The sequence below is a fragment of the Mytilus edulis genome, unplaced genomic scaffold, assembly GCF_963676685.1.
Source record: "Mytilus edulis unplaced genomic scaffold, xbMytEdul2.2 SCAFFOLD_1808, whole genome shotgun sequence".
Lineage (NCBI taxonomy): Eukaryota > Metazoa > Mollusca > Bivalvia > Mytilida > Mytilidae > Mytilus > Mytilus edulis.
In genome coordinates, this window is record NW_027267677.1 from 5,330 (window position 1) to 15,807 (window position 10,478).

The window sequence follows — 10,478 nt, forward strand, 5'->3', positions numbered from 1 at the left end:
TGTCTCGAATTCCTGATCAGTTGAATTCTCAGAAAAGTTGGTATCATCGTCATCAGATAATATGCTTCCAGTTGAAATGTCATCATCATCAGATAAATTACTCAAAAGGTCATAATCTGAACAATTTTCACTACTGTAACTGCTGTGGTCATCATTATCCTCATTTATGTTATTTTCAAAACCTTCTACAGCTATCAGGGTTTCTAAAAACAAAAGAAGATAAAACATAATTCAAAGATCACACTGTATGCTAGTCTGAATTTCCTCTGACTCACAAGATACCGTCTGGTATCGCACTTCAAACACTTCGTATACATTTATTTGACATGCACTAAGGACCTACCCTGTTGATATTGAAAGTTCAATGATTTATCTGTTTGCTGATACCAATTTTAATTGTCTTTCTCTTATTTCAACGACGCTTTGGCTCATCTTTTCCTCGGCATCGTGTATTTTGACATTACTTTCACTTTGTAGCTGTATTTAGAATATTTGAATCATGTGACTCATGACGTTGCTTATAGACTTTTTCGTGGTTTATTTTGTTTGATTTCTAACATTGGCGGCATCTAAAAATAAACCACGAAAAAGACTGTAGCTCGCATCATGAGAAAATATCCTGTCATGTGATTCAAATATTCTACTGACGCAAGCTATAATCCTTTTCATGGTTTATTTTTAAATTCTGCCAACTTTCGTCGAGGGCGAGACAATTAATATTTTAAGAATACATGTTAAAAGAATCTTTTCACTCAGGAATCTATTTGTGAAGTGAAGAATATTAAAATCAAACCTACCTGACTGGCTTTCCATTTCTGTATCACTAAAATCACGAGAACTGTCTATACAGATTTGTTCACTGTGCTGCTCATTAAAATCAAATGAACTGAAATCTGAAAAAGTAAAACCAAGAACAAAATCAAATAATTTTAGGCACCCTCTTTAACATGAATTTGTGATGAATTCCTTACACTTTAACCATGCCTCTGCAATAACAAATGATGCAAGATACATGCATTTATCAAAGTGTCTCAACTGTCAACGAACGAAACTGTAGATTTCAACATGTTCAAATATACTGAATCCTTCTGCAAGTTTCAAAGAAATTTAGCATATATTTTATATGACAGAGAAATTCATCTCTGCATAATTCAAATCTGTTGAAATCCAATTAATCAAAACTCATAATGCAAGAAATTTACCAAAGTTGGAAATGAAATATATACAGATCCAATGATCCATTATGCAAACATTTAATTCATGTTGTTCTTCTTCTACCATGTCTACAGGTCAATCCCAGACATGTATGACTGTATTTTATAAAAAATAATGAATTTTAATCTTCCTTCAGGAAATATAGCAAATTAAGAACGAAAATCTTCTGTATTCCTTAATAACTGTTGTTCTTCTAATGCCATATAATTTGTATATTTGGTTATTAGGATACTTTAAAAAAATATTAAGTCTGGGAATCTTCAAGGAAAATAACCAAATTTTTTTTAAATATTTTGAAATATGTTGTTAATTTGTTATTGATCATCCAAGATCCCTGTGGTCATGTCTAACAAATTTACTAAAATATCATGTAGCCCATGAATATCGTTTATTGTGTGAAAAATGAAAGGATCTGGGGTAAATGTACATTGAAACATTGAACACATACAATGTACAAATGGAATTTATAGTATGTTTATTTTGAATAAATCAATTCCACCAATACCAACCTGTCACACTTGTAGGATCAATGTTGATGTCAATTTCTGCCATCTCTCTGTGTTCTGTTGCACTTTCCACTGCATTTTCAATACCTATAATAAATAAATAGGACAAACTGTAGCTTATCTGCATATCACCTGTAATAAAGAGCTTTGCAGAGTGCAACAAATACTTCCCAAGCATTAGTCAACAAGAGAAACTGTCTGAATTCAGCTATCTAAATAATCGGCTTGTCATTATTAAGTACCAGACAAAAGTTTGTCAAAATCAAGCTTAGAATAAAAAAAACTTACAATTTTTGATATTGCAGCCTTTTGACCCCTTTAATATACATTGTATCTTAATCCTTATAACAATATATAAATTGGGAACATAATCAAGGAAATAGATCAAGAAGACATGACAAATCCGAGACAAAAAAAGAAGACCATCTGCAAATGCGGAATAACCATTAAAATTCTGACTTGGTACAGGCATTTTCTAATGAAAATGTTGGGTTAAACATGTTTTACGGGCCCAAACCTCCCACTTGAATAATGGTTGCTCAAATGCAGGACAAACAAGTCTGACCTGATAGTCATAGTCACATTAGTGTAAAACAGTGATCATAAGAGTACAAGTAATTCACGGACAAAAGTAAAGAACATACACATTTAAGACAAGGTCCCAGAACACAACGAAAATTTTACGACCACGTGACTAGAACAAAGAGTGATCCTGAACTTTATCAAAACAGTAAAAGCGACATAAAAACTTTCAGCATACTTTATGAAAGATATTTTCATAAGGAATCTTTTTGAACTCATTTTCATGTATACATGTATGGACGGACAAGATCAAAACCTTGAAAAGGCATATCTGCAATAAAATAAATTAGATAAGAGAACTAGATGTGAACAGCAAGATCTTCAACCAAAACCTATAAGACTTACTAGTAGTTATAATGCAATTGATCTTTAATTTATACAATCAAAACTGTAAGATTCAAACATCGACTGACCCTCATAGGTGACAATAAATGTAGCTTAGTCTTTGGGTCAGAAGAGCTAAAAAGACTACATGTAGATGTACTGAGCTGTCATTTACTGAACTTACTACTTCTTTCACTTGTACTTGTCTCTGCTAGTTCCAGAGGACCCTGTTTTTGCCTTCTTGATATTAAAGTAGTTCTTGGAATCTCTATACTAGTATCTTCTAAGTATTTCTTTTTAGCTCGTTTTACAGGACCTAAAATTTAAAGGTTAAACAAAGGTTCAAAGTTTGCTTGGAGAAACAGCTTTTCCCCTGTAAGGTCTGGTGATACATAATGAGACGGAACCCAAGTTTTTTTACTGCTTTTTGACTTCCGAATGGCCGAGATACTCACTTTGCCACTCATCATGGTCTGTGAAGCTTGACAGTTATTAGTGTATGAATTAATTGTACGTAATAACTGATGAGACATTTGCGACGAAAAATTTGTATAGTACAGTGTAACAAGCCACAGACATGTAAAATTTGCGGTCGTATAAAAATATTCATTTTACCCAAATGGATGATATGTCTATCACAGTGACTGTCTACACTAATTGTATCAGCTGTTGCACGGAAAATGTCATGTAAAATTTCTGCTGATTTTTTGTTTGGATGTTATGCAGAAACGGAATAAATTAAACAGCAAAATATTGTTTGTGATAATATTCAATTTAGAAAAATCGCCTGCGCAAACGCATAATACGCCCGTCGTTAACACTGTCAAATGTAAAGGCACTGGCTTAAATTAAGTAAAGCACAATTGAGAATTCCGCAAAATAAACAGATTATTTGACTTTGATGTCCAATAACTAGATCATGCACAAAGTTTAAAAGTGATCTTAGTGAGAGAGTAACCTAGAAAAAAAACTAACATTTGGCAAATAACTAACCTTAACCCTTGAAAGAAAACTGAAATCATGCCAAAAATTATACACGTTACAGCACACTCATCATACACAAAGTTTGAAGCAAATTGGTCAAGTGGTTCTTGAGTACGACGGCGACAAAGGAAAAATTACCTTAAATTTGACAAATAAAGTCCCATAACTCTTGACTGTAAAATCAAAATGTCGTCAAAATATATACAGATCAGGACCTCATCATATCCAATAACTACATTATGCAAAAATTGAAGTAAATTGGACAAGGGGTTCTTAAGTTAGATAGCGTCATAGGAAAAATTGCAATAATTTTGACGAATAAAGTCCCATAACTCTTCACTAGATTACGATAATGTCGTCAAAACATATACAGACTGTAACATCATCATATAAAATATGTATGCAAAGTTTGAAGAAAATTAGGCAAGGACCCCCTTTAGTAAAAGTGCAACAAAACAAAAATTGCCTTAAATTTGATCAATAAAGTCCCATAACTCTTGAACGAAAAATATAAATTTTGTCAAAAGTATACAGACTGTGACATTGTCATATCCAAAAAGTATGCAAAGTTTGAAAGAAATCAGTCATGGGTTTCTTAAGTTCAAGTGCGATATAGGAAAAATTGCCATAAATTTGACAATAATGTCCCATAAGTCTTGAACCACAATCTAAATTTCGTCAAAAAGTATACAGACCATGACATCGTCATATCCAAAAAGTATGCAAAGTTTGAAGGAAATCAGTCATGGGTTTCTTAAGTTCAGAGTGCGATATAGGAAAATTGCCATTAATTTAATCAATAAAGTCCCATAACTCTTGAACCGAAAGTTTGGTGGTCCTTGGAGTGTGTGATTTTCATTTGTTTTTTGTTTTGCGTGTATACATGTTTGTTTTGTCTTTTGTCTCCGTCTTTCTGTGGGCCCAGTGCGCAGCCAATGTCTCGGGATTTATGTTTTTAAGATTGCTCTTCGGTTTCTCTGGACTTAATCTAATATAATTCTTCACTGTTCTTATCATCTGCAAGCAGTATCACAACTTTTGAGGACCACTAAAAACTCCCAAATAACATTATATATCTTGTTTGGTATGAGATGACATTGGTATGAGTTTACTGTTGTACGAGTTTTCGGTGGTACGAGTTTACTGTGGTATGACTTGAACTTGGTACGAGTTTGCAATGGTACCACTTAACTATAATTCATTACTCGGGGAGGGTAAGTAACACTTTCCTTGGCAGAAGAGAACTAGAGATTGTGTGAGGATTTAATTATGCAGATTAAATAGGACCAGAGAATAAAAGAATGTCTCTGAAAGGACCCATCATCCGGATAGTTTTTTTTTAACTTCAACCCAAAAGACTTTTATCTCTAAAGTCTCGTATTGAGTGATAAAATCGAACTGGTACAGTCTGTGCCAAACTTTTTCATCTACTAGCCCGAAAACACATTTTAGGGAACAATCATTTAACTTCAAAAGGGGGGGGGGGGGCTATGGTTTTTTCTTAAAAAAAAATAATCTGATTCCCAATTTGCTGAAAAAAAATATTCTGTTCAAGCAGATGACAAAAAAAAATATTTTGATTCCAGATTTTCCCCATACCTATAGTGTATTATTTTGAAAAAAATAATTCGATTGAAAGCGTTGAAAAAAACCCATAGCCCCCCCCCCCCCCACCCCCCCCCCCCCCTTGAAGTTAAATGGTTGCTCCCTTCAGAAGTTTTTCTTAAGTATTCAACCAAAAAGTCATGTAAATAGTTTTAGTTGTACATTGGGCTGTCCCAGAAATAGTCTGTAACCCCCCTATGGAAGATGCTGGAATTTCCAGACAATTTTTTGTTCTCAAACCCTATGGAAGATGTTGGAATTCCAGATTTTATAAGTCTTGAGACAAAAATTTGGTTAGACAAATAGGTGGAAATCCAGTAATTTTTGCAAAATCTGAAAGAAAATTCCTAGGAAAAAAAATTTGACTATGCATGTCTTCCATAGGGGGGGGGGGGGGTTACATTTTATTTCTGGAATAGCCCATTATGGATTTTATTTGTAAATACAAGGGACAGCAGCTGTGTGTGACTGGCATGGGCATGACAAATGCAGAACAAATTACAATCGTTAACGACTCCAGTTCTCTACCTGGAAGAAGTCACTAGCCAGAACCAAAGATTCACCAGGCCGGAAAATTTTTACTAGTCAGGGCACAGACTGCTGCCAGTGCTGGCAATCGGACTCGAACCCAAGATTTATTATGCACTTACTCATGTTATGTGCCGAATGCAAATGGTATAATACACTGTGCTTGGACGACAATTGTCTGTAACACCTTTTACATTGGAACCTATTTTTTCCAGTTGCATCCTGAACAACACAATATTCCGATTCTTTACTTTGATCACTGTCCATTGTTGATGATGACGACCATGTTGATTGATTCTCCGAGATGATGCTGTTAATTGTGCTCTGATTGGGCGATACTCCGAGATGGTGCTGTAAAGTGAGCTCTGATTAGCCAGTTACACCAGAAATTCCAAAAACGCTATCCGATTGGCCGACGCAATTCACGGGTTTTAAGATTTAGGCGCACTAGAATATTGCAGACCTGAATCGCAAAATTCAAACGGCACCAGAAAAATGTATGTTTTATTACTTTGGACCAAAGAGAACAATTACAGCATCCATTCCTTTAACGCCATAGTCTCCCCGAGAAGGGATTATGAAGATTATGAAGAAAAACAGGATGTATCCGCCACGTACCAAGGAAAAATATATCCTGCAAGGATAATCAAGAAACACGGTATGATTTTTCTGATATAAACAGATTTCTCAAAAATATATATAAATGGAATGCACTCCCTAAGGTAGTCCAAATAAGTATGCCGTCTCGTATTTGGCCATGTAGAATAGCCTTTACCATTTCACGTCATTCCAACGTTTTAAGATGCTCATCTAAAATGTCCACCAGAGATGTAAATTACTCGATTTTGATTCATTTAAGGACCCTTTTGTGACACAATTGATGGCGGAGTAAACAAAATACAGGTAGGAATATTTTGACATAAAAATCGTTTCATCAGATATTGTTTTCAGCGAAAAAAAACGTCTGAAAAGTTAAGAACAAATTTCATTCTCAACGTCCAGCCGCAAAATGGCGGTTAGCTTTATGACGTCTGAGGGGAACAAAAAAAAATCAAATTGAAAAAAAAACCTGATAGACCGCATAATTATTTGGACTATCCCTAAGGCAGCAACCATTTGATTTTCTGGGGGGGGGGGGGGGCTTTGGATTTTTTTTGGAAAAAAAAGATTGTTTCCCACTTTTTGTGAAAAAAAAAATTTGTTTCAGACCATGAGAAAAAAAATTGTTTGTTTCACCCTCAGCTCCCACTCTACGTAATGCTAAAATTGATATGAAAAAAATTGTTTTCGCCGACGTGTTGCGTCGCGAAAAAAATCCATACCCCCCCCAGAAAATCAAATGGTCGCTGCCTAAACACCCCCACATCTGATTTGCTATTTTCAAATAATAGTGCCGTATTTCAAACGGTAGAATTTCCACAAATTTTCCATAGGTTTAACATTGGAATGAAAAAGGGGTACTTAATCCTAATAATCATGGTTTGCAATGATTTTTAAATATACTGTTGCGTGCCAAATTGTTCAGTCTATCTTTTTTACTGATCTAATTACATCCACAAAATTAGATTTCTTTCAAATTTCATTTGACATTGCCCCATGAAAAATACAGGTGAACACATTTCAATTATCAATGGCAATAGAAGAAATCAAAACAAACACCTGTTTCATGCCTGTTCCATATATGGACATACATATGTTTACTTGTTGGGATCATCTCAATCATTCCAAGGTCTTTGTTTATTTAAAAGCTTGGACCGTGTGAACATTTTTCGTATTAAGCGCAGCGCTTTTGCGCATCATACACAATGACAAAAACGTGCTATAGACATGTAGTTTTTAATATCTGCATATTATTTCATAAATTTGTTCTATAGGTCAACTGCAATAGGAAATTTGTCTAGCGACTTTATTTGACCTATAGAACAAATTTATGAAATAAAAAGTGGGGGTCAGTGTGCAAAATTTTTCAAACCATTTAAATGTATAAAACCCTAGGAGTTCGAAAATCTTACACAAATTCCAAAATGTGAAGAGTGAGCTTACAATAAAATGTACTGTAACTTATTGAATTTTCAATGCTTGAGTTAACTCAAGGATAACCAATTAAAGCTTAAAGCTTATTTCCAATTGTGTAACTTAAACTATGGAGGAATGTTGTTTAGGTGGTCCCCTTTTCAAACACTGAAATTATTTCCTCTTTTTTTTCAGAAGACAGAAAACATCTGGAAACAAAAATGGATGAAATCATAAACTCTGTGATAAAACAAACAGAAACAGAAAAACAGTCAGAGAAAAATGGTAACATTGGTTCTTCCTTAATGCATTGTTATATGGCTTAAAAATTTTGAGGCCACATTATGGTACAGATTTCATGCCATACTATTGTTATAATACCTTTTTTCATTTAAAAATGTCTTCTTTAAAAATTTAACTAAAAGTCCTTTACGAGTAATTATCACATTTGATGTGAGTTTCATTATTTCTGAACAATCTGATTGGTTTATAGACCTTTACGTCACCAATCAAATGATGTTTCATATCTTAATGAAATTCACCAGCAAGTGCTTAAATGACGACGTCGTTCTAAACAACAAGTAATACCAAGTAATACGTTAAGTAATACCAAACAAGAAAAATGTTTTATAGTTTCAACTTCAATTTCTTTGAATTGTAATTAGTTTTATTTTTCATGATTCCGAATGTAATTATAAGGATTGAATTCAATAGTGTAAAAGCTTGAACGGTTGTGAACATTTTTCGTATTCCAAAATTCCAAAATGTGGAGTGAGCTACCTTGCAATAAAATTTACTTACTTATTGAATTTTCAATGCCTGAGTTGAGTTAACTCAAGGATAACCAATTAAAGCTTAAAGCTTATTTCCAATTGTGTAACTTAAACTATGGAGGAATGTTGTTTATGTGGTCCCCTTTTCAAAACACTATGAAATTATTTCCTTTTTTTTTTTCAGAAGACAGAAAACATCTGGAAACAAACATGGATGAAATCATAAACTCTGTGACAAAACAAACAGAAACAGAAAAACAGTCAGAGAAAAATGGTAACATTAGCTGAGCCCTCAATTTTGTCTACTAAATGGTGACCAAAACCTACTAAATTTTGAGATTGGCCACCAAAACTCAACTGTTGGTGGCCAGCTGGCCACTAACTTTTTGGAAAAAAATACTTGATTTATGTTAATTTGGCAACTAAAATTAACAATTGGCCACTAAAATTTGATGATTGGTGGCCAAAAGGCCACCTTGAAAAAATTTCTACTTTGAGGGCTGATTAGTTTTGTTATATGGCCAAAAAAAATTTAGGCCACATTATGGTACAGATTTCATGCCATACTATTGTTATAACACCTTTTTTTTCATTTATAATTTTTTTTCTTAAAAAATTAAAAGTCCTTTACGAGTAATTATCACATTCGATGTGCGTTTCATTATTTCTGAACAATCTGATTGGTTTATAGACCTTTACGTCACCAATCAAATGATGTTTCATATCTAAATGAAATTCACCAGCAAGTGCTAATGACGACGTCGTTCTAAACAACAATTGCATTAAGTAATTCCAAGTAAGAAAAATGTTTTATAGTTTCAACTTCAATTTCTTTGAATTGTAATTAGTTTTATTTTTCATGATTCCGAATGTAATTATAAGGATTGAATTCAATAGTGTAAAAGCTTGAACGGTTGTGAACATTTTTCGTATTCCAAAATTCCAAAATGTGGAGTGAGCTACCTTGCAATAAAATTTACTTACTTATTGAATTTTCAATGCCTGAGTTGAGTTAACTCAAGGATAACCAATTAAAGCTTAAAGCTTATTTCCAATTGTGTAACTTAAACTATGGAGGAATATTGTTTATGTGGTCCCCTTTTCAAAACACTATGAAATTATTTCCTTTTTTTTTCAGAAGACAGAAAACATCTGGAAACAAACATGGATGAAATCATAAACTCTGTGACAAAACAAACAGAAACAGAAAAACAGTCAGAGAAAAATGGTAACATTAGCTGAGCCCTCAATTTTGTCTACTAAATGGTGACCAAAACCTACTAAATTTTGAGATTGGCCACCAAAACTCAACTGTTGGTGGCCAGCTGGCCACTAACTTTTTGGAAAAAAATACTTGATTTATGTTAATTTGGCAACTAAAATTAACAATTGGCCACTAAAATTTTATGATTGGTGGCCAAAAGGCCACCTTGAAAAAATTTCTACTTTGAGGGCTGATTAGTTTTGTTATATGGCCAAAAAAAATTTAGGCCACATTATGGTACAGATTTCATGCCATACTATTGTTATAACACCTTTTTTTTCATTTATAATTTTTTTCTTAAAAAATTAAAAGTCCTTTACGAGTAATTATCACATTCGATGTGCGTTTCATTATTTCTGAACAATCTGATTGGTTTATAGACCTTTACGTCACCAATCAAATGATGTTTCATATCTAAATGAAATTCACCAGCAAGTGCTAATGACGACGTCGTTCTAAACAACAATTGCATTAAGTAATTCCAAGTAAGAAAAATGTTTTTTAGTTTCAACTTCAATTTCTTTGAATTGTAATTAGTTTTATTTTTCATGATTCCGATTGTAATTATAAGGACTGAATTCAATGGTGTAAAAGCTTGGACCGTGTGAACATTTTTCGTATTAAGCGCAGCGCTTTTGCGCATCATACACAATTGACAATCAAAGAGCAGAATGCTCTGAGGGA

General features: G+C 33.5%; 1 protein-coding gene across 1 annotated transcript; it reads left to right on the plus strand.

Annotated features, from left to right (window-relative positions):
- Positions 1-9,636: 9,636 nt before the first annotated feature.
- Positions 9,637-9,758, plus strand: LOC139505746 (uncharacterized G-patch domain protein DDB_G0278987-like; the record flags this gene model as incomplete). The annotated part of the gene is given in 1 exon segment (XM_071295217.1): positions 9,637-9,758. A coding segment is annotated over 1 exon segment (64 nt), but the record flags the coding sequence as incomplete, so codon positions are not given.
- Between the last annotated feature and the right edge of the window lie 720 nt (positions 9,759-10,478).